Genomic DNA, 24,677 nt, shown 5'->3' with positions numbered 1-24,677 from the left:
AATCTGTAAAATCTATCTCTTTCTAGAGAGATTCATTCTTCTTCTTCTCCTCATTCTCTAAGGGATTAAGAGATCGTGGGTCTCTTGTTGTAAAGGAATTCTAAACACAAAGGAAGGATTGTCCTTGTGTGTTTAGAACTTGTAAAAGGAATTTACAAGATAGTGGAACTCTCAAGCGGGTTGCTTAGGGACTGGACGTAGGCACAAGGGTGTGGCCGAACCAGTATAAATCTGAGTTTGCACTTTTTCTTCCCTTAATCTCCTTTGTTTATTATTGCTTTATATTCATATTCAAATTGTTTTATTTGAATCAATATTTAAGAAGTTCATTATTAAGGGAATTTATAACTTGAATAAAAAGTGAAATAGATTTTTAATTGGGGAAGTAGTTTGGAATATCTTAATTCAACCCCCCCTTCTTAAGATATCTGAGGCCACTTGTCTAACACTTAGGAGTACATAACAAGACACACCACACAATGGGTTTGTCAGGTCACTCTCACTAAGTAAGATCATAGGGAGACCAGTTAGGGTCACGATGTTTTGCGAGAATGCTCCAACCATATGGGATCAACATAGGCTTAAAGGAGCACTCAAACCCGGTGACTCCCAAGGCCTACACTCCGAAGAGTCCGTCAGGGCCTCTCCCTCCTGATTCAGATCCAACCCCTAAAATCATTTTAGCACACAGACACTGCTCGTGAATTATACAATACCCATGACCTCACACTCGTGTGTTAAACACGTACAACATATTGCGCTACAATTTAACACTGGATCCTAAATAGGAAACCTACACTTTCTCTTTAACACTGTGCATTTACACTTTTCTCAAGATAACACTGGTCGGATTATTGTACAATTCACAGCTTACAACACAAATAATGTCACATCAAGAGTTAATAACACACTTATTTACAACCAAAACTCATTCACAATTTCACATCTCATAATGTCACAATCCACCATCACATGTTTTCACGTATCTCACAATTCAACACATGTTCTACTTTACAATTTTACTCAATCTCAATAACAATATTATAATCTCAAGGCAACATATTATTCCATAATTCATCACATATTTCATTTATAAACACTGCTCATGAATTATACAATATCACAACCTCACACTCATGTTTCAAACATGTTTAACACAATTGCGCTACAATTTAACACTGGTTCTTAACTAGGAACCTACATTTTCTCTTAAACACTGCGCATCAACGCTTTTCTCAAGATAACACTGGTCGGGTTATTGTATAATTCATAGCTCACAATATAATTATTGTCACATCAAGTGTCAAACACATACACTTATTCACAATCAAATATCACGCCCATAATTTAACATCTCATAATATCACATCAACCATCTCATTTTTTACATGTATCTCGCAAATAGACACATTCAATTTTATACTACTCAATCTTCACAATAATATTATAATGCCATTATAATAACTTATTACACCTTATAACTCATATACACATCACACAATAATAATATTTGCATGATACAAAACATATATATGTATATGTATATAGTAAATTAAACTACATTGTTTTTAATCAAAGAATTTCTATAACAATTAATTTAATATTACATCAAAAGAAATTATCAGTAGGCATTAACCTTACAATTTTCTTTAATTTATATTATTCTAGTATTACAATAATTATATACGCATAACATGTTGATCATCCTCGTAAAAAAATTAGAACAAGATAATAATTTGTATAAAATAAGTCATTGAATAATATTATTTAAAATATAATTTACGTTAATAAAAAGAACTTAATTTTTCTAAGGGATTCACACTCAACATAAGAACACATCAATTTCATAGCAATTTCTCATTGGAACATCAAGTAATTCATCAAACATATATAATTCACTGTAATAATTAAAAGGATAAAATGAAAATTGCAAAAACACCCCGAAACCCATTCCAATGGCTATCTCTAAGGATCCCTACACATGTTCTCACTAATCCCCAATTGTGAATAATTCATCCCTTACCTCTAAGCGGACTCACATATCTTCAGCCAGCGATAGCAGCATCTCTAGCAGTTCCTTGAGAGATTCCTTCAGTTATTCCTCCGACTGCTTCGATAGAATTCCCAAACGTCAGAGAGACGGAGACGAGATTGAAACCTCCACTTGTACAGTCTTCATGCGATTCCTTTTTCTCCCTCCACGAATATTATCTCGCAAATCCCAACGGTGGAAGTGTGCACAATTGAATTTCAAACAACATATCTAAATTTCATTAAAATCCAACGGTTAACGAAACCGGGATCATAGTTTTACCGAGACAGTTTTGGGTTTCTGCGGAAAATTAAAAGACTACAATGCGAAGGGTTTTCCTATAAGCTCAAACATGATTTTGAAATTTCCAACGGTGAGAATGCTCGGAATTGGGTTTTGAACTTGGTGTTTAAATTTCACGACGATCCAACGATAAATGAGTCCGAGATCGTCATTTTTCTGAGACATGTTTAGTGAGCTGCGGGAAAAAGAAATGATTTTGAGAGGAGGAGAGAAAAAATGAAAATGAGAGGCAGAGGAGACTGGGGAGTCAGTATGAAAAATCTAGTATGTTGCTATTTATAGCTAGGGGCATTTACGACCTATTATTTACTCTATTTATTTATTTTTATTATTTTTACTACAAACTTTTTAAATTTATTTATGAAAAAAATGGGATGTTACAATGGTGATAATAGTAGTGGTGATGACAATAATAAATATCATTATCAAATGTGAAAAATGCGTGTTTTTTAAACTAAATTGATTCACAAATTTTTTTTTCTTGATTTTGAAAATGAGTGTAAAAGTGTTTTCAAAACGATTTAATAAATTTTCTTAAACACTTTAAAAATATTTATATAATCAAATTATTCGAATAAGCTATCAATTAGTTATTAAATAGACCCCTTTAATACAAGGGGTTAGCTCAAATGAGTTATGGGAGTCTGCGGCCCAAGACCTCCATTGAAGGAATCAATTTGCTGAATTATTATTAAGTGAAAGAATCCAAGCTTCGTGTCAATAGTATATTTGGTAAACATTCATGTCATTAAGCAAACAGTTTCAACGGTCCAGAAAAGCCTTTCCAAAGGTGAAATTATTTAAGCCAATCCCTTTTACATGTGAAATCATTACGTGTTCTGTGCCTAGCAAGAAGAGGAACAAGAAAAGAAGCGAGCAGAAATCAAGTTAAATTTCTAGCACATTAATGTGAACGAACCAGTTTACACTGTTAAAGCGTACATCAGGCAGATACATAGCTCAATGCGGGTGAACTGATAAAGCGTGAGGTGGTTGTGCGAAAAGACCTCTCAAGTGGATCAAGTTCAGTGTCATCTGCAGCACCACTCTTTGAAAGGAGATTTTGAGAAAACGATACAAGAGAGTCCACGATTTCAGACATTGGAGGTCGAAATTCCTTTACTGGCTGCACGAGAGACACGTTAAGTTTCTTGCAACACCCCAGAAAAAACAGAGTGAGTGAATATATATATATATATATATATATATATATATATATATATATATATATATATATATATATATATATATATATACCTGAGTGCAGAGGGAGATGATATCAGCATAACGAGAAAGAGCCTTGGATGAAAATGTTCTTTTGATTGCTGGATCCACCATCTGTTCCAAACTGTCGCAATCATGAAGCCTTGATGAAGCCCACTTTGCCAGATATTGCTCTTCCCTTGGCCTGGAACTGTGTTGGAAGAGAAATAGAGGTCATCATTCATCAAAAGAGGAAACAAACGAAATGGCACAGGATTAAAGAGAAATTAACATATACCCATCGAATGGTTTTCTTCCTGTTAACAGTTCAAGAAGCAGTACTCCGAAGGAAAAGATGTCACTCTTCGTGCTGCCAATTCCTGGTTGGCCATGGTCTGGGGAACTATATCCTATATCCCTAATATCAATCTCAGAAGCCTGCTTTCCACAGTCAACATATTAATCAGTGAATCTATGTCCATGGCATACTTAAATTAATACCAGCTTCTGGTTCATTTTGCAGTTGTTACTCAATAAATTCAAGCAGGTTTTAGCTATACCTAGAAATTAAGCGCATAACACTATACCTAATTTGAAACTGGTTATTTTTCACGATAAATCATCCAAAAGCTAAAAAGCAACTATGAGCAGTGAGTAAATGTAACTGTTGTCTATCATGGAACTACTCTCTTCGTTTCAGATTATATGACATTTTAGAGAGAAAAAAAATATTTCAAAATAGATGTCATCTTACAAACTAATACTTTGTTAAATATTTTTTTAGGACTACCATTAATACATACTTAATGAGAGTAGTGTATAGTAATAGTAAATAAGTAATTAATTAGAGATATAAAATATATTAGGAAGTTATATAATATTTTTTGTGAAATTCAACAAATTAATTGCATTTCTTAATTACTGTTTCGAAACCTTAAGCACCATATAATATGATGGAGGGAATATTTTTTAATAAGTAGAGAGCACTAGACCTATAACTTTTGTTAGGTACGACTTAGCAACGAGAACCTTAACTGAAACAACTAACCTATTTAAACATGATGCCGATTCTTTCAGAAATTTACCCGATTTTTTATTTTGTCGCTTGTCAGTGGTCTCAAAATAGCCAAGCCGCAGTCAGTAACACGAGGCATGAGATTTTCGTCCAGTAGAACATTGGTAGCCTTTAAGTTTCCATGGGAGACAGCAGGAGAGAAAGTCGAGTGCAAATAGCTGTAATTATAAACATTTGTGTATGCCACGGTTGAGAGTTGAGACATGAACATGATTCTATTTTCATATTTAACAGGAAATGAATTTGAGTAGCAACATGGAACTTACTTCAGGGCCTGACCAACTCCTAAAGCGATTCTGAGACGTGTGCCCCAAGATAAAGGTTTGTATGCTGCACTGTGAAGAGCATCATCTAGAGTTAAATTTCTGACATAGTCATAGACAAGAAGATGTTGTCCATGCTCCAAGCAGTAGCCTTTAAGTGAAACTATGTTGGGGTGGTTCAGACGGGAAGCAGTGCAAACTACATCCAAGAACTTTTCCTCTTCAATGAAAGACATACCAGCCATGTTAATGTTCTTCACTGCGAAAACCTTTCGAAAAGAAGAATTGGAAAGCAGCAGTGTTATAAATTGAAAGAAGCAGTTTTGAAATCTGAACGTGATTTAGTGTTTAGAAGGTAGTACCTTGTTTTCTGGAAATTCAGCTCTGTAAACAGGGCCAAGGGATCCCTCTCCCAGAAGGTTGTCTTCATGGAAACTGTTGGTAACCAACTGAACCTCCGCTACTGTATAAACCTTTGTCCTTCCAGTGAATCTGTCTCTTCCCGAAAAACTCTTTCTTGATGTTTGCCCTGTTCTTTTATGGATCTGGGAAGTTAATCGCCTTGGACTCAAAAGAGATGCAGCATTGTAAGGTGGGATTTGCAGGCTCTCGTCAATCGCCGTAGTAGATACATCTATCACCATTAAAAATGGATAGGAAAAAAGAAAAAAACGGTCAAAGATGGAAATGAATTTACAGAACTAATAAACGGAATGGCATCAGACATATGAAACAGAAAGAGAAGGAAACTGAGTGAAATTTGGCAATATATCTTAACGGGATTACATGTTTAGTATCACAAATTTTACTCACTCCCTTTCTACCTATCTAATTGTATATTCAGTCATTTTAATTTTAAATCTGTGTGTGGAATGAACATGAAAATTGAGTGAAAATTTTGAGATCATATTAATGTTATTAGCATGTGATTCAGTCATGAGGTTTTTGGATTTGACTAGGAGTGCCTCACCATTTATATGCCTCTGTTAAAGAATTAATTACCTTTGGTTTGACTAGGCAATGAACTATGGTTTCTTTCATAGTCCTCCATTCTCTGTCTATGGAGCTTTTTCAATCGGATCCCAATGAAGAGCGCAAAACCTGTCGCCAATAATGTTCCTGTACCAACCATAAAAGCTATTCCTCCGGGACCCATATGTTTGTTCTTTTGTTTCCTTACTTTAGGAGGATCGTAGTTCTCGATGGCATTCGCCTGAGTTACGGGTGGGCGACTAGTGTTTTGCTCAATGGGTACATTGTCCAAAGGAAATGCCCAGGGAGGAGAGCCGTCTACTGCATGGAACTTGTTCCCTCCAATCCTAATTGAGAGTAGAATGTGACTTTTCGATGATATTTGTCCATAATTTCATATCCAACGAAGAAATAGAAGGTGATAGAAACTTATCACTAACCATAAGTTTGGTATGGACTGAAAATGCTGTGGAAGAATGCCACTGAACAGATTATCTTGAATGTTCCTGACAAAACAAAGAAATTAGCAAATAATAGAACTGTAGTCACACAATGTTGAAAATGTTTAGAGATAACCTACAAATCAATGAGTGGAAGTTCAGCCAGGTAGGTGACTGATCCTGTGAATCTGTTATTCTGCAGGAGCCTGCAAATAAGCAACATGCTACCGATCAAACTAACACGACCATGTATAACAAAAGTCCTGTCTGAGTATGTGATGAAATACAAATTAAGTTTAGGAAACAGGGTAGGTGTGTAATAAAGACGAAACTTACAATCTATTAAGGTCTGTCAAGGAACCAAATGAACTTGGCAGATCACCTGTGAAATTATTGTACGAAAGGTCCCTGATGGTATGAATTCATCCTTAATTAGTTGACAGATTGAGATCTAAACAACAGTCAAAACATCTAAATTTTGTTGCCTCACTTTCTCACGACTCAATCTAATTTTCAATTATATAGTCGAATATTAGAGCTTTACTTGCTCTTGTGCTTCTCAAGTCCTAGCTATCATATTCATGTGCATTTCCAACTAAAAGAGGAATGAATGATTATGTGGCCTAATGGCCTATGCTATCTGTCTTTTGGCTTATTTATGTAGTTTATATTGATTGCACATTCTACTCTTTCCCTTGTGAATTATGAAAATTTGAGGTTTTGATTGGCTTCATCACTTGATCATACAGATCCAGAATATTCCAGATTAGTAACAAACAGAAAAACCTATCTATGGAAATGGTTTAGGTTTTAGGAACCTAAAATTTCCTACTGATTGAATCACTTGTCCTTTCATCTCAATTAAAATGCAATAGCAAAAGACTCGGGAAGAAAACATACATTTCTTTGAGATTATCTAAGCCAGTAAACACATTGCCAATGGGTCCATTCAAGAAATTATGGCTTAAATTCCTGCAAGACAAGAAGTGATGATTTACAGCCATTTGTAAAGATCAAAACATTATATCATAATCAATAGAAATATGTCCTCTATAAAGCTTGGGGTGAAATCAATACTAATGTAACTCACAGATGCCTTAGTTTTTTCATGGTTGACAATGTATGGGGTATATTTTGGCCCAAATAGTTGCAAGCCATATTTCTGCACGAGAGGAAAATTGTCAGAAAAACACACTGCTGAAAGATACTTACCATTAAGCATAGCACATAGTCACACGAGAACTAAAGGAAGAAAAAAAACAGTAGGCTTACATATGTGTGGCATTCGGGGGTAAACCCAGTGGTATTTCACCCATTATGTTGTTAGAACTGACATCACTAAAGAAACCAGAAGTTGAAAGTAAGTAAATAACAGGTCCTGACAATAAACCATCGCCATAAGAACTTAAATCTATACAATTGCTTACAGTTGCTTCAAGTTTTGTAGATTATTGAGCAAGCCTCCAAGATACCCGGTAAGGCTTAGTCCACGAATTTTGCTGAATGAAGAAAAGAGAATGTGTAACAGGTTTATTTATTAGTGGCATTATAATCTGAATGTGAGTATCATCAACAGAGTCAGTGCATTACAGGTGTATAACTGATGAGCCAGAACATGCTACTCCTGTCCAAGATTCCTCACAAGGATCGTTACCGTTCCATCCATTCAGCACTGCTGGGCTGTTTAAAGCCCTGTATAGATCCTGCAGAGCTGTGACTGCTCATATAAACGTTTACAAAAAAACATATAGTTTAGTAGCAGAAACACGAATTGTGAGCTATACCAAAACGAGTTCAATATCAGTAATTCGAGATCGGTAATCCAGCAAATACTTATTTTTATTATTTCTCATTTACAAACACCGATTTTCTATTTCTCTATCTAAATCTTTCATCTTCAAGTTATCTTTATATGAATTTAACAATAACGATTCACGTGTAATCTTCTACTGTTTTGGCGATTCTGTCAAATAAAGTTAAATATACCCTAATTTTGGAAATAATACCAACCAAATCTCATTGAAGAATAACATAGAAAGAATCAAACCAGCCATGAGATTGATTAGATTCAAAGACAATGCCAAATGCACATCGCGAAGTTACTTAATCAATTTTCAGTGAAATGTTAATAGTTCAAGAATCAAGAACGAATGAACGGTTCTTTGAATTTACCGTCAGGGGGATCCGTAAACGCGAAACAGCGAGAAACCAAAGTTGCCGAGAGGACAACGAGGACGGTGAGATTCACGAACACGTAGTTGTGAACCATTTCTTTCTATTTTCCACCGCTTTTACGAAATCGAAGTTGAACTGAATTAAACGAACTGAAGAGAGAGAGAAAAAAAAAGAGAATTCAAGCTTCAAGAAAACTAAAAACAAAAATAGAGAGAGGCTTAAGTTTTTTTTGAATGATCGACTCATGAATGAACGAACGAGTTTACCTGATTCTGATTCTTCGTTTTCGCGCGCGCGCGCGAGAGAGTTTACACAGTGCAGTGACACTGTACAGTTACAGTTACAGTTGAGAGAGAGTGTGTTTCTGGTTAAGTGGGGTCCACGTATAAGAGTTCGTTGTAGTTACTAGATAGTTTGTTTTTGGCGCGCAACGCTCAAGTGTACGTGTGCTCCTTTTAATTTTTAAAAAATAAAAATATTGTAGTTAAAGTTTTAGCACACTTATGCAAATTAGTAACTAGCGATTAATCTACATAATTATCACGCAGCTTAATTGCGTTTGCGTTGTTTAAAACCATCGTGGGAGAGTTAAAGAAATATGATGATATCTATTACATTCCTGCCAAATCAAGGCATAATAATGATTAAGTGATGGAATGCGATAAAAATAAGTTTCTTATATTTTATTTCATTTCATTCTTTTTTTATATCATCTTATTCCATCATTTCAAGCCCAAGAATTTGTAGTTGTCTGTTAATTTCTCTGATTTGGTACTGACTAGTGAGCAGGTGCTTAGGCTTAACTTTAACTAAATAAAAAACGGAATCTTATTTTTTAAATTGAAGTTCGTTCACCAATTGTTAATAAGTTCACATTTGTGATCAAACAATTTTTTTCTATATATTTAATTAAAAAAAGATTTTAATCACACCATATAAAGCATCATTAGCTCACAATCCAATAACTAAAACAGATAAAAGTTTAAAGCTCGATTGGTTTAACCCATGAGTTTAAATATTGAGTTCAAATTAACTTAAACCTAGTATAAAGTCTAACTTATTGAATTATTAACTTACAAGCGAGTTAATTGTTGGTTGCCAAAATTACATTTGATATTTAATAATTTTCAGTTTAATCATCAAACCCTCACAATGACATGATAATATGTGATTAGATAATAATGTAAAATATTTATACGATCAATGCATAGTCCTTTCCCCACAATTTATATTTGTTTATCACAATAATGTTTTAAAAAAAATAAAAATAGATAGTACTTGTACACAAGATGCAAAGTTAAGTAGGTTACCAACAAGTCATTGATTTATGTAATATTTGACTCGATATCCTTAAACAAAGTCTTAGATTTAAACCTTGTTGGTAGTTGAAAATGCTTTAAAAAGGACACTCTAGTCAAGGTGGTTAGCCTAACACATATTGATGGTAGGGGTGCTCATGATTTGAGTATTTATAACTCAAATCATAACTAGTAAATAACTAGATTATAAGTGAGTATTATAATTATAATCATAACTAGTTTTATATAATTTGATATAATCAATTATTATTTGTAAAATATGAGTATATAACAGATTAGGAATAAATTAGTTATATAACAAGTTATATTTAAAATCAATTATAAATGAATAGAAATAAGTTATTCAAAATAATCATTTTCATAAAACTAGTTATAGTTTTATGACTAATTATTTTTAAATAAAAATAAGTTATTTGAAATAATTATAATTATAGAAGAGATTGTAGTTTTATAATTACTTTTATAAAACTAGTTATAATTATTTTTTTAAAACTAATTTTTTTAGCAGCCTTACATGTAATCATGAGTTGATACTGTGTTAGTAAGATGGTAATAAAAAAAAGTTAAGTATGTTTATTTTTCTTTAAAATCTCAACTTCTAATTTGCACAATGGGTAAAATTTAAGGTGCAACTTTTGTTTAGTTCTTTAAATTCCAAACCGTCATTCTGAAAAAATTAAATTACATTGGCCTTTTTTCATGATGAAAAAAATCCTGTTGGGCCTACCCTGACTGAACTACCATCTATGGGCCTGTCCATGGTAGCTTACATTATGCCTTTTCTTGGGTGATGCTAGGTGCACCAGTATTATTGCTTGTGCACCCAGAAATTTTTGGTAATTCCAAAATTACCCCTACGTCTTCTTCAACCTTTTTTAAGTTACTTTTACTGTTTTGTGGCATTTGCGCTTCGCTTTCTGCTCTGTTGGTTTTTGTCGTTGAGTGAGGTGCCGCTTGGGTGGAGGTGAAAGTGTTACCGGTGGGTGGTGGTTGTTGTGGTGGTTGATTCATCGTCAGAGGTACACCAGGTACGCGAGTTGGCATTGTTGGTTTCCCTGAGTGAGTTGATCTGTATGTTTAATTTCAACATACAGATCAACTTGATCCGTAAGGTTTATATGGATCAACTTGATCTATACGGATCAACTTGATCCGTATGGTATACAGATTTTGAAATTTGTAAAAATTGTTTAAAGTTTTAATTCTTTTTAATTATAAATATGTTTGTATGTAAATTTGTAAATAAAAATTATTTGTTTATATGTTTATTTGAAATAATTCGTATGTAGATTGATATAGGATTTTTGGTTTTTAATATATATGGTTATGAATTGTAGTGTTTATAAAATGGTATGCAGTAAAAGATTACGTTGAATTTGCTATGATATTATATGTATAGTGTGGTTAGGTGTTGTATGTTTGTCATGTGGAAATTTTTAATTTGTTGTTAAGATGGGTGAAGATCAATGGATGTATGACAGTATAATGTCCGAAGAAGTTGATATGGATGATGAAAATGAACAAGAATGTGGTGTGAATGAACAACATGTTGATTGTTCGGATGCGTTCAATACTTCTCAGGTAATAATCTTCATTATTGTTATTAAATTGATAAGATGAATGTCCCTTTGAAGACTAAAATTGTGTGGGTTGAATTGTAGGTGTTTGCTATCCGAGATGATGTTTTGCAGTGGGTTCGATCAGTTGCTCATGAAAATGGATTTGTGGTGCTGATTATGAGGCTAGACACAAACACTGGTATTAGAGGAAGGACCTCATTTGTGTTAATTGGTTGTGAGAGGAGTGGTCAGTATAGGTCTAGGAAGAAAGATTTTGTTAGAAGAGATACTGAGAGTATGAAATGTGGGTGTCCCTTCAAGCTTTGTGGGAAACCAGTAGTTGGAGGGAAGGGTTGGATGGTGAAGTTGATGTGTGAGAGTCATAATTATGAATTGGTCAAGTCATTATTTGGACATCCATACGTTGGGCGATTGACTTGATGGAAGCTTGCTTGTGGGGCTTCTATGGAGGCTGGATCTTTGAGCTGGAATGAGATCCTTTAATGGTGATTTTCCACCATTGAGATGCAGTGGAAGACAAAGGAGAAGAGGTAAGAGGCGGCGCCATCCACTAGGGAATAAGCCATGGAAGAAGGAGCTTCACCACCAAGATGAACCTTGGATAAGAAGCTTGGAGAGGATGCTTAAATGGAGGAAAAGAAAGAGGGAGAGAAAGAGAGAGGGGGGAGCACGAAATTGAAGGAAGAAAAAGGGAGATAAGTTGAACTTTGAGTTGTGTCTCACAAGACTCTCATTCATCAAAGTTACAACAAGTGTTACACATGTTTCTATTTATAGACTAGGTAGCTTCCTTGAGAAGCTTTCTTGAGAAAACTTCCTTGAGAAGCTTCTTTGAGAAAACTTCCTTGAGAAGCTAGAGCTTAGCTACACACACCCCTCTAATAACTAAGTTCACCTCCTTGAGAAGCTTCCTTGAAAAGATTCCTAAAGAAACTAGAGCTTAGCTACACACACCTCTCTAATAGCTAAGCTCACCTCCTTGAGATGAGAAACTAGAACTTAGCTACACACCCCCTATAACTTAGCTACACACACCCATCTAAAAACTAAGCTCACCATCCTTGACAAAATACATGAAAATGCCTCGAAATACAAGGCTAAAACCCTATACTACTAGAATGACCAAAATACAAGGCCTAAACGAAGGAATAAACCTATTCTAATATTTACAAAGATAAGCGGGCTCATACTTAGCCCATGGGCTCAAAATCTACCCTAAGGCTCATAAGAACCCTAGGGCCTTCCCTTGGATCTCTGGCCCAATCTACTTGGAGTCTTCTATCCAATGCCCTTGCGGGATAGGATTGCATCATTCCCTCCACCTTGGAAAGGATTTGACCTCAAATCCCGAGGTTCTTTATACTCTGGGCTCCTTCCCTCAACACCTGTAAAAAGAAAAAGAAAACATATGTATTAGTGGTGTTTGGTATGTTGAAGTAAGGTAAGGTCTGAAAATCCATTTCCTGGGCATCTTCCCATGAAGGAACATGGTTTCTCACCAACTCAATGAGTGGAGCTACAAGTTTAGAAAAATATGGGACAAACCTTTTGTAAAAGTTTGTTAAGTCATGGAAGCCCCAAATTTTTCTTATACTTGGTGGAGTGGGCCACTCAAGAATGACCTTTATTCTCTTAGGGTTCATGGGAACCCCTTGATCACTATTTGAAAAATTAAGAAAAGTAACGCAATAAAACATACCTTTTTCTGTATATTCATATTCATTATTCCTACCAAAAAGTATGACAAACCTAAGGTGTCCCATATGAGTACCTAAGTTTGTATTGAAACTAAAAATAAGAAAAAACCTACCTAATGGGTCCCTATGTACACACATCATGAAGATGTTAGGTGTATAAGTGATTTTACAAAAGAGGGTTGCACCACTCAAAACATTTATCATACCACCTATTTTAGGGACTTGGTGCCTAATAATACCTATTTTAGGCACCAAAAAAGCACAAGGATTTAAGCTCTTGCGAACCAAACCCTCATCCAACAACTTCTTTACTTGAGGAATAAACTCAAGCCCAAGAGGTGTGGTAATGCTAGCAAGTGTCTTTTTACAAAAGAGAAAATATGGAGGTTGTCTAAGAGGGAAAGTTTCTTTAATGTTTGTCTTTATTGTAAAATGAGTTTCCTTCTTAGCTAACCTCTTAGAGGAGACACTTACCTCCTTACACTTCTCTTTAAACACTAATGGTTGTCCATCTTCTTGGGGGTAGATTTCTTCACTAGATTCTTCCCCTTTTGCTTCTTCACTTTCACTAGAGGAAGGTGAAGTAGTAGCCTCATCTTGGCTACTATAAATGTCTTGGCCCCTCATAATCATGGTTTTTGTGGTGGGGCATTGAGAAGTAATGTGTCCTCTTCCAAGACATTTAAAGCACTTTATAGAGCTAGTTTTCTCTTGCATACTAGCCTTAGGGGCTTGCTTTTCTATTGCTTTCCCCTTATCATCTTTGGGCTTAGAAGGTGTCACCCCTAAGATGCCTTGACCTTGGTCTTTCTTTGGATAAGAGTGAGAGCCATAAGATTTTGAAGTAGACTTCTTTTTAAGTTGTTGCTCTACCCTTATTTCCCAATCTAAGTTAGCCTCTACATTGTCCTTCCCATGGAAGTATGAGAGGTTAATGTTAGCCTCTTGAGGCTTTCTTTCCTTTTCTCTTCTATGGGAGTGAGGTCTAAGATGTGACCTATGCCTTCCTTCGTAATAGTCACGAAGTTCTTCACTTAGGCTCTTGCAAGAGTTATGACTACTATAGGAGGCATGTTTTTCTCTTTTCATTATTTTTCTTCTTTCTTCCTCTTATTTTCTTTCTTTCATCTTGACTTATTTCTTCCACTCTTTTTTTTCCTTTTTCTTTTCTCTCTTGTTTTTCTTTCCATAACTTGAGGGAACTCAACTCATCTAAGATTCTAGATAAAGGGTCTTTATGACTAGTACCCTTGCCATTAACACTAGATGAATGATGACTCATGTTGGTTCCTAAGTTGTGGTTCTTTCTTGTTGGAGGTTTGAAAACAAAAGGTAAAAGAAACTATGGTTGAAACTAGCCAAAATAAACACTAAAAGAGGTGTGAAAGATAAGGTAAAAACTAATTGGTAAAATGCAAGCTATCTAGGCGGTTTGACAATGGAAGGTAAAAGAAATAAGCTACGAAAGTAAGCAAGAAATGTAAATTAGGCGAATCCTAAGAGTGTTTGGATGACCACATTTAAGGTTCCCAACAAAACACTCACAATCCTAAGGGAAAATACAAGGCCTAAGCGGGCTTATACTTAGCCCATGGGCTCAAAATCTACCCTAAGGCTTATGAGAACCCTAGGGCCTTCCCTTGGATCTCTGGCCCAATCTACTTGGAGTCTTCTATCCAATGCCCTTGCGGGGTAGGATTGCATCATGACTAAGGATGAAAAGACAATTATTGTTGATATGACAAAGTCAATGGTCAAACCAAGAAACTGTAGAAGCAAGCTTCATGATGATGAATCAAGTTGATTCAAGTAGTTTTGATGATGACAAAGATGATGACAAAAAGCTCCAAAGAATGATTTCAAGATTGAGTCAACAAGTTCAAGATCAAGTTTAATTTCAAGCTTCATGAGAAGAAATCAAGAAGATTCAAGAATCAAGAGAAGTTTGATTTCAAGATTCAAGAAAAGATGAATTCAAGATTCAAGAGAAGAAATCAAGACGACTTCACAAGGGAAGTATTGAAAAGATTTTTCAAAAAACAAACATAGCACAGTTTTGTTTTTCAAAAGAGTTTATCTCAAAATTTTCTAAGTTACCAGAGTTTTTACACTCTGGTAATCGATTACAAAAACTGGTAATCGATTACCAGTGGCAAAGTTTGATTTCAAAAGCTTTTAACTGAATTTGCAACGTTCCAATTGATTTTTAAATGGTGTAATCGATTACAATATATCGGTAATTGATTACCAGTGTATCTGAACGTTGAAATTCAAATTCAATTGTGAAGAGTCACATCTTTTCATAAAATGCTTTGTGTAATCGATTACATGGTTTTGGTAATCAATTACCAGTGACAAGTTTTGAATAAAAAACAAGAGATGTAACTCTTCCAATGGTTTTCAGGTTTTTCTCAAGGTTATAACTCTTCCAATGGTTTTCTTGACCAGACATGAAGAGTCTATGAAAGCAAGACCTTGACTTGCATTTTGTGTACTTGATATAACTTTTCATATATTCTTTTACAACCTTTGAATCTCTTTGAACTTCTTCTTCTTCTTCTTCCTTTGCCAGAAGCTTTTTGAGTTTTCTGGTTTCCAAACTTTGTTCTTTTACAGAAAACAAAAGTGTGTTATATCTTTTCATTCTCTTCTCCCTTTGCCAAAAAGAATTCGCCAAGGACTAACCGCCTGAATTCTTTTTGTGTCTCTCTTATCCCTTTTCCAAAAGAACGAAGGACTAACCGCCTAAATTCTTTTGTGTCTCCCTTCTCCCTTTTCAAAGAATTCAAAACGACACAGTCTGAGAATTCTTTTGATTCTTCCCTCTCCCTTAAACAAAAGATTTCAAAGGACTAATCGCCTGAGATATATTTTGTTTCCCCTTCACAAAGTTTCAAAGGACTAACCGCTTGAGAACTTTGTCTTAACACATTGGAGGGTACATCCTTTGAGGTACAAGTAGAGGGTACATCTACTTGGGTTGTTGTAACTGAGAACAAGAGAGGGTACATCTCTTATTGATCAGTTCAAGTGGAGGGTACATCCACTTGGTTGTTCAAAGAGAACAAGGGAGGATACATCCTTTGTGGATCTTTCCTTGTAAAGGCTTTTACAAGGTTGAAAAGAAATCTCAAGGACTGCAGGTCGCTTGGGGACTGAATGTAGGCACGGGTTGTTGCCGAACCAGTATAAAATTGTTGTGTTTGTCTTCTTCTTCCCTACATTCTTTAATTTTTGCTGTGCACTTTAATTATCGCTTTTACTTTTGGTTAAGTTTCTATTTCTGTTCTTTACTTTCTTAAACTTTGTAGTAAAAGCCTAATTGAATCTAGTAACATTAAGAAGGATAGATTTTTAATTAGTAAAGGTTCACTAATAATTAATTCAACCCCCCCTTCTTAATTATTCTGAGGCCACTTGAACCAACAGAAACATTCTGCTAACGTTGAAGGAGTACAATGTTAATATTTTTACAACAATCAAACAAATATACAATGCAAGAAGTGCATACCAGTCTTCCATTAGAGGAAGTGATACTGAAATGCAACATCTAATGAAGCTTCTTGAACGGGATAAATATATTCATTGGCATAGATTAAAGGAAGAAGATGTGGTACGTGATATCTTTTGGTGTCACCCTGATGCAGTGAAGTTATGCAATGCATGTAATTTGGTGTTTTTGATAGATAGTACCTACAAACAAACAAGTACAGACTCCCACTACTTGACTTTGTTGGTGTGACACCTACGGGGATGACATTCTCTGTTGGTTTTGCATATCTGGAGGGTGAACGTGTTAATATGTGGTATGGGCTTTAGAATGGTTTCAAGGTTATTTTCTAAGACATGATGCCCTCTGATCGAGGCCATACCCGAATCAAATAAACATTAAAATGCAGTAACTAGGAAGTGATCCTAGGTCGTTTCCTAACGAGCAATGATAAACCAAATGTTCATAACAGATAGTAGGAAAATAGTAACAAATTGGGAGGGGGGGGGAGGTGTTTGCTTTTGTAAATTAAACAGCGAATAGATGTGAATTATAAAATATCAGAATTAAAACATGTTGCTTCCCCTTGATTCACAAGCAAGTCTCTTATCCTAGGTTACGAGAGTTTATCCTTTATCAGTTCAACCACTTAATCCAACCCTAAATTAAATTACTAAGCGAAATTTAACATAAGGCATTCATTATGTGATTAAGCAACACATACACCAATTAATCATAAAATGATCATTAAGCATGAACGTAAATTAAGCGCAGAGACAATTAATCAAGCACTAAGCATGCATGAATTAATAGCAACAAATTCAGAGTAATTAGTGAAGAGGAAAAACTGAACAAAATTTAATAGTAATAATAGAACCTCAAAGAGAATTGTGCTTGATCCTCAAGAGAAAACAACGCTGGAGACTTAGCCTTCCATTAATCAATAGAGAACGAAATTATAGATTGAAGAACAAAATTTTATTGTTGAAACGAAAAGTAAAAACTGGAATTGCAAAACGAAAAAGAGTCTAAAAGAAGAAAAGCCTAAAACTAAAAATGAAAACAGGAGAAAGAGAAGAGGAGAGAGAGAAGATAGGAGCTAAACTAGAACCTTGGTGCTGTTATATAGTTTTCCAGCCCCAAAGCTTACAAATTTGTTTTAAATCCAAGCCCATAAATAAAATCAAATCAAATCTAGATAATAGAAGATAAGATAAGATCTAGATGAAATAATATCTTGATGAGATCAAATCTAAATAATATCTAGATAAGATAAAGTCTAGATAAGATAAAATCTTGTAGAATAAAATAGTCTGCCCTCTTCAAGTCCAAGCCCAATTCACAAATTTGATTAAGCCTCACAAGATATACACTCTATCTCTCAAGTGTCTAGGCTAATGTTTACTCTTGAAGCACCTATGAAAACAAACACCACATAGACTTGGCAAAATTCTAAAATTGACAAACAACTTGACAAACACATGCACATGAGGATCAAAAGGTCTTTAAAGGTTGTAATGGGGCCAAGGACAAGGTAGGGGAAAAAATATGGAATAAGTAGCTAAATCCCAAAGGAATAGAGGAGCAATGGGGAATAAGTGGAAATTAAGCACAAGTAGTAAACCCAAACCCTCTAATATCAACAAAATCAACCAAGGCTCCCAAATCAAGTCCTCATAACAAGACCTCATTTATTCAACTTCACTTCTTTTCTTCTTTTTTTTTTGAATAGTACGAATTAGATTAAATGGCCTAACTCTCTAAAAACAGTCCCCAGTGGAGTCGCCAACTATCGCAACCTACCCTTCGGCGGGAGGGCGACGCGTGACTCGCGGGATGCGTGTTCCACGAAAGGAATACGCGCGGAGTCGCCACCAACGTTTATTTGAGGAAAACGTCGGAAAAACCGGAAAAGACGCGATCTACGAACTTTTAAGTGAAAGGTTCGGGAGTTGTATTTACGCGCGGGGAAGGTATTAGCACCCCACACGTCCGTCACAAGGGACGGCAGCCTTTAATCGAATGTGCAAACATGACTTTGATTTTTACGTTCCCTTTTATGTCCTTATATCCTTTATACCCTTTTTATATTTTTTCTCTTTTTGTGGTCGACAAGGGTGTTTCCCTTTGCTCCTACGTATTCCTCAATTGGGATGAGAAAATCAGACCTACGTAGTTCTTTCTTATGCGTGAATCAAGTGATTCTTTTTACTTGAAAGGTGATCATTTTAAGGCGTTGGACCTTAAAAATGACCCATTTTACTTAATAAGAAATTGAAGTGATAAACTTTCAAAAACCTATTTTTGTGGACGAGCTTGACTAGGCGAGTTGATTTTAGCCTTAGTTTCACCTTAGTTATTAGTCAATTCGATTAAGAATGAGAAATCCCAAAGAGAAAACGTCCGATTGATTTTTCTCTTTACTTTACTAAAAAATATTTTTTTTTATTATTATATTATTATTTTACCTCTTTTTTTTATTTCCAACGTGGTTACGGCACGACCGAACGGTCGGAATTCATTTTAACCAAAATTAACGGATGATACAATTCAAACGATCGGTGGAAATTTATTTTATTTTTAGATTAAGCGAGAAATGACTTAAATAAATGGCTTAAGCACGTCAAAAGGGAAGAAAAGAAAACTGAAAGTAAACGAAATTAAAGTGAAAGTACACAAAACAAGAAATGAATTGAAAGTCTCGGATTCGAAAACTTACCCGTTGAAGAACGAAGAACGAACGAAGAACGGATGAAGAACGGTGAAGAACGACGAAGAACGATGAAGAATTTCCACAGAATCGCTTACGGAAGCGTTACAGAAGCACTTCGACTCGATTTTTCTTCACGAAAACGTGTTTTTTGCCCAAAATAGCCGAAATGCATAGCCAAAGGGGTCTTGAACATTTTGAAACAGCTCCCCCCTCCCCTATTTATAGAAAAAAAGAGAGGTGCTTGCCGCCCAAAGACTTAATGAAGAAGATTTCTAAGCGCACCCGAATTACTAAGTTCACCCCCCTTTTCGTATTTTACGGAAAAGTTACGGAAGCCTTACGGAACTGTTTTCGAATTTGATTTTCATCTTTTTTCTCTTCCCTTTCGCCAATGTTAAGTGGAATATGCTTACCCAAGGTTTTCGGAAATTTTACGGAAGTATTACGGAAGCCGCGGAAGCCCCGAAAACCATTTTTCAAAAACGTGGAGGAGCTTGCCGCCTAGTTGCTTCCTCCTTAAGCAACCCAACTTCCAAAATGTTCTGGAAGGGCCTAGATTTGAATTGCTATTTACACCCCTATCTTGATAAGTTCACCCCCTTACCTTTTTTGGTGATTCTTTTTTCGTAAAGTCACGGAAACTTACGAATCTCGTAACGATACTTGTTTTCTTTCCGTAATGTTACGGAACCTTGCGGATTACATAATCATCCCCTTTTTGACTTACGGAATGTTACAGAATCTCACTTAATTATGCAACGATGCTTCCATTTGATTTCCGGTGTGTCACGGAAACTTACGGATTGTGCATCAATATTTTTTGGTTTTCCGGCATGTCTTGGAATTTCACAAATTGCCTAATGATGGGTGCCAAGCACCTCACAAGGACCAAAGAAAGGTCGCATGTCATCAAGCAAAGGTCCCCGGACGAAATTAGGGTATGACAAGTACGAATTTGAAGATTAAAGTAAGAACTAGGCAATATATATATACATCAAGCATGGCCAAAAATCATATCTTCCAATGAAACATACCCCCCCCCCCCCCCCCCACACACACACACTTATTCCCAAAACAATTCCAAAGCTCCAAAATTCCTTAAGGGTAAGGTGATATCATGGTTTTTCACTTAAGGCTTGTAATGAGCTTCAAAACAAAGAAAGGGCAACATAGGCTCAAAGGGGCTATCAAAGGAATTAATTCAAGGTAAGTCCATTTGGCTAGAAGCTTATAAGAACAAAATTGCCTAAATCATTTCCAAATATGCATGTGAATTAGGAAGCATCAACAAGAATCAAGCCAAGGCTATTGTGCAAGCAATCAATGGGGCAAAACACACCAAAAGATTATGATGATGGATGGCTCAAATTCTCACAAAGATAAACTTATCACTTTCAAATCGAGCTTTCAAAACTATCATGACATGTAGAGGAAAAACAAGGATTTCAAATCACAAAATGTCAAGAGACTTTTATTTTCAAAACAATTACCCATTTCTTGAACATATCCTATAATTCAAAGAAAATATGCAAAGTTGTACATGCAAACAGAATTGACCTAAAATATTAAACTAGAAACCCAACAAAACTAACAAATTTAACACAAACAAAACTAACAAAACTAGCAAAACCAAAACCAAAGAACACTCCCCCCCATACTTAAACAACATATTGTCCTCAATGTAGCACAATTAAAAGATTAAAAGCAATCAAACCATCAAATAGAATCGGACAAATGTAATAAAAGTAAAGAAGGAGATAGGAAAAGAAAAACTCCCTAAGTCATGGTGGAAAAGAAGTAAGCTGAAGTAAAGAGATCTTTTGAGCAAAGACAACCCCCAATGTGTAATTGGATGCATCCCACATTAGCTCAAATGGGGCTGTCTAATCAGGTGCCTGAATGATAGGGGTGGTAGTCAGTGCTTTTTTAAGGCAATGAAAGGCCTCTTTGCATTTATCATTAAAGTCAAACTCCACCTCCTTTTGCAACAAGTTGGATAGTGGAAGGGCTACCTTGCTAAAATCTCTTATAAAGCGCCTGTAGAATCCTGCATGACCAAGAAAAGATCGCACCTCTCGCACGCAAGAGGGGTAAGGCAATTGTGAAATAATAGAAATTTTTGCAGGATCTAATTCAATGCCCTTATTGGAAATAATGTGGCCTAAAACTATACCTTGCTCAACCATAAAATGACATTTTTCAAAATTTACAACAAGGTTAGTTTCAGTGCATCTATTCAAAACATTTTCCAAACTATCCAAACAAACATCAAAAGAGGATCCATATACAGTGAAATCATTCATAAACACCTCTATGCAATTTTCTAAAAAATCACTAAAAATACTAATCATGCACCGCTGGAAGGTACCAGGGGCATTACATAGGCCGAAAGGCATCCTCCTATAGGCAAAAGTGCCGAAGGGGCAGGTGAATGTGGTCCTTTCCTGATCCTCAGGAGCAATAGTGATTTGCATATAACCAAAAAAGCCATCAAGGAAACAGTAGTGAGATTTACCTGCCAAGCATTCAAGCATCTGGTCAATGAATGGCAGGGGAAAACGGTCATTTTTGGTAACCTGGTTCAACCTCCTATAGTTGATGCAGACTCTCCAATTGTTCTGCACCCGAGTAGGAATCAACTCCTCCTTCTCATTTTTTATCACGGTGAGGCCGGTTTTCTTCGGGACTACCTGGACGGGACTCACCCATTGGTTGTCGGAGATAGGATAAATGATGCCAGCTTGCAAAAGCTTGGTTACCTCCTTCTTCACTACATCAAGAATCACTGGGTTGAGTCTTCTTTGTGGTTGTCTTACTGTTTTAGCCTCATCCTCTAAATTTATTCGATGCATACATGTGGATGGGCTAATACCAGGAATGTCTACCAGGGTCCAGCCTATAGCCTTCTTATGCTTCTTGAGAACTGATAACAGCTTCTCCTCTTGCTCATCAGCAAGGGAGGCAGATATAATTACTGGAAAACTTTTGCTATCATCCAAGTAAGCATATTTTAAATTTAATGGTAGAGGCTTCAATTCTGGTATGGCCGGCTGGATAGTGGTAGAAAGAGATGGTTTCTTAGCCTGTACCTCATAAAGAAAGTCAGAGGTATGTGTACTTCCTAAAACATGGTTAGTTCTATCTGACTCTAGAAAATCAATCTCAAGAGGTAAAACATCACCAGACATGTAATTAATATCAATTTCAGATTCACTCTCAACATCAAATTCAGACATATGATCAAGTAAAAATTCAGATTCAATGCATGAAAAGTGACAGGCATGCAGATTAGAATGAAGATCAGTCATGTATTCATCAACAATATGGTCAATTATTTCAACACGAAATACAGAAAGATCTTCAGATGGGTGTTTCATAGCATCAAGAATATTAAAATGAACAGTTATATCACCAAACTCCATAGATAGTGTGCCTGCATATACATCTATCTTAGTTGTAGCAGTTTTCATAAAAGGTCTGCCTAGAATGATGGGAACTGATCCTTTAGAAAATCCCTCCTCCATATTCAAAATATAAACATCAACAGGGAAAATCAGTTCACCAACTCTAACTAAGACATCCTCTATGAAGCTAGCAGGATAGGCAACACTTATATTAGCTAAATGAATTACCACATCAGTTGACTGCAAAGGACCTAGAGATAGAGAATTAAAAATAGACTGAGGCATAACACTAAGAGAAGCTCCTAAATCTAGCATGGCATTGTCAAACTTATTGTTCCCAATAATACAAGGTATGCTAAATGTACCTGGATCTTTACATTTTTCAGGGATTTAGGGAGCAGATTTACCAATCAATGCGGAGACATTTCTGCCCATACTAATTCTTTCACTTCCTTTAAGCTTCCACTTATTAGTGCACAACTCTTTCAAGAACTTGGCATATCTTGGAATTTGTTTTATTGCATCCAATAGAGGTATGTTTACCTCTACTTTTCTAAATGTTTCCAAGATCTCCTTCTCTGCCTCTTCCATTTTTTTGTTGGAAATTGCTCTTGGAGGGAATGGAAGAGGGATATGCTACTTCTGTAAATCAGAATTACCAGTGGAAGATTCACCTGCATAGAAATTGTTAGGTAACTTACTCTTTAAATTTTTGTCATCATCTTTTTCTGGAGTAGAGTGAGGTTGGGCAGGTTCACTTATGGACAAGGAAGGTGCTACTGGTTGAAGTCTTTGACACTATTTTCCTGACCTCAATGAAATGGCACTCACATTTTTGGGATTCTGGACAGATTGAGAAGGCAATCTGTCAGAATTCTGAGACTGTTGTTGATTTAACTGTGTAGCCAATTGTCCCATCTGATTAGTTAAGCTCTGAATGGAGGCTCTGGTCTCTTGTTGAAACTGCATGTTTTGCATAGTCATTTGCCTCACAAGTTATTCAAGGGAAGGTTGTGGAGGAGCCTAAACTGTTTGCTGTTTCTGGGGCTGTTGTTGTTGCTGCTGGATTGGTGGAGGAACGTATGGTCTGCTTGGGCCAACAACATTTTGAAAATAAGGTTGTTGTTGCTGCGGTTGTGAAGGATTCGACCATCTAAGGTTGGGATGATTCCTCCAACCAGGATTGTACCTGTTGCTGGAGAGGTCATAATTATTCTGTTGTGGCTGATTTTGCTGCTGAGGTTGAAGAGGTCTGTTATAGATGTTTGCAGCATAAGCTTTAGGTTGTTCAATTGCTTCAGATTGTTGCACAGAAGGGCAAAGGTCTGTGTGGTGGTCGGTAGAGGAGCATAAACCACATAGTCTGGCGACAAGTGCAGATTTTGTGATTCATGGCTAGTTGGGTTACCAGGTTAACCAAGGCATCTAGTTTACCTTCAAGCTTCTTAGTCTCGGCTGATGAAGATGAATTCGTGGCTACTTCATTCACTCCTCTAATGACAATAGCATCACTTCTGGCACTAAATTGTTGGGAGTTTGAAGTCATCTTCTCAATTAAATTTCTTGCTTCAGTAGGGGACATGTCTCCAAGGGCTCCACCACTGGCAGCATCTATCATACTTCTTTCCATGTTACTGAGTCCTTCATAAAAATATTGGAGGAGAAGCTGCTCAAAAATCTGGTGGTGAGGACAACTGGCACATAGTTTCTTAAATCTCTCCTAGTATTCATATAAGCTCTCTCCACTGAGTTGCCTAATTCCTGAAATATCTTTTCTGATGGTCGTGGTCCTGGAAGCAGGGAAAATTTTTTCTAAGAACACTTTCTTGAGGTTATCCCAGCTAGTGATGGACCTTGGAGCAAGGTAATATAGCCAGTCCTTTGCCACTCCCTCTAAAGAATGAGGAAAGGCCTTCAGAAATATGTGATCCTCCTGGACATCTGGTGGTTTCATGGTGGAGCAGACAATATGGAGTTCTTTCAAATGCTTGTGTGGGTCTTCACCTGCATG

General features: G+C 36.1%; 1 protein-coding gene and 1 non-coding gene across 2 annotated transcripts; one reads left to right on the top strand and one right to left on the bottom strand.

Moving 5' to 3' along the window:
- Window positions 1-3,220: 3,220 nt before the first annotated feature.
- On the bottom strand, window positions 3,221-8,557 carry LOC100793182 (protein STRUBBELIG-RECEPTOR FAMILY 2). Its single transcript, XM_041006080.1, has 15 exons — window positions 8,461-8,557; window positions 7,879-8,005; window positions 7,716-7,787; window positions 7,561-7,626; window positions 7,189-7,260; window positions 6,625-6,696; window positions 6,429-6,494; window positions 6,289-6,354; window positions 5,888-6,195; window positions 5,239-5,531; window positions 4,880-5,145; window positions 4,624-4,771; window positions 3,837-3,976; window positions 3,593-3,749; window positions 3,221-3,461 (listed from the first exon to the last, which is right to left on the bottom strand). The coding sequence occupies exons 1-15, from the start codon at window positions 8,555-8,557 to the stop codon at window positions 3,279-3,281; spliced, it is 2,133 nt and encodes a 710-aa protein (XP_040862014.1). The 3' UTR covers window positions 3,221-3,278.
- Window positions 8,558-24,342: 15,785 nt separating this feature from the next.
- LOC112998211 (small nucleolar RNA R71) lies at window positions 24,343-24,449 on the top strand. Its single transcript, XR_003263251.1, has one exon. It is a non-coding gene; the product is annotated as a small nucleolar RNA R71 (small nucleolar RNA).
- Window positions 24,450-24,677: the final 228 nt, after the last annotated feature.

The sequence above is a fragment of the Glycine max genome, chromosome 10, assembly GCF_000004515.6.
Source record: "Glycine max cultivar Williams 82 chromosome 10, Glycine_max_v4.0, whole genome shotgun sequence".
NCBI lineage: Eukaryota > Viridiplantae > Streptophyta > Magnoliopsida > Fabales > Fabaceae > Glycine > Glycine max.
This window is presented reverse-complemented; position numbering and strand designations above follow the sequence as displayed.

Excerpts from the sequence above, each read along its gene's own strand:
- LOC100793182 (XM_041006080.1), bottom strand. The coding sequence starts at position 8,557 with ATGGTTCACAACTACGTGTTCGTGAATCTCACCGTCCTCGTTGTCCTC. Across the intron at positions 8,006-8,460 it reads GTTTACGGATCCCCCTGACG|TCACAGCTCTGCAGGATCTA; the intron begins GTAAATTCAAAG and ends TTATATGAGCAG. Across the intron at positions 5,532-5,887 it reads CCATAGTTCATTGCCTAGTC|ATCCATTTTTAATGGTGATA; the intron begins AAACCAAAGGTA and ends TTCTTTTTTCCT.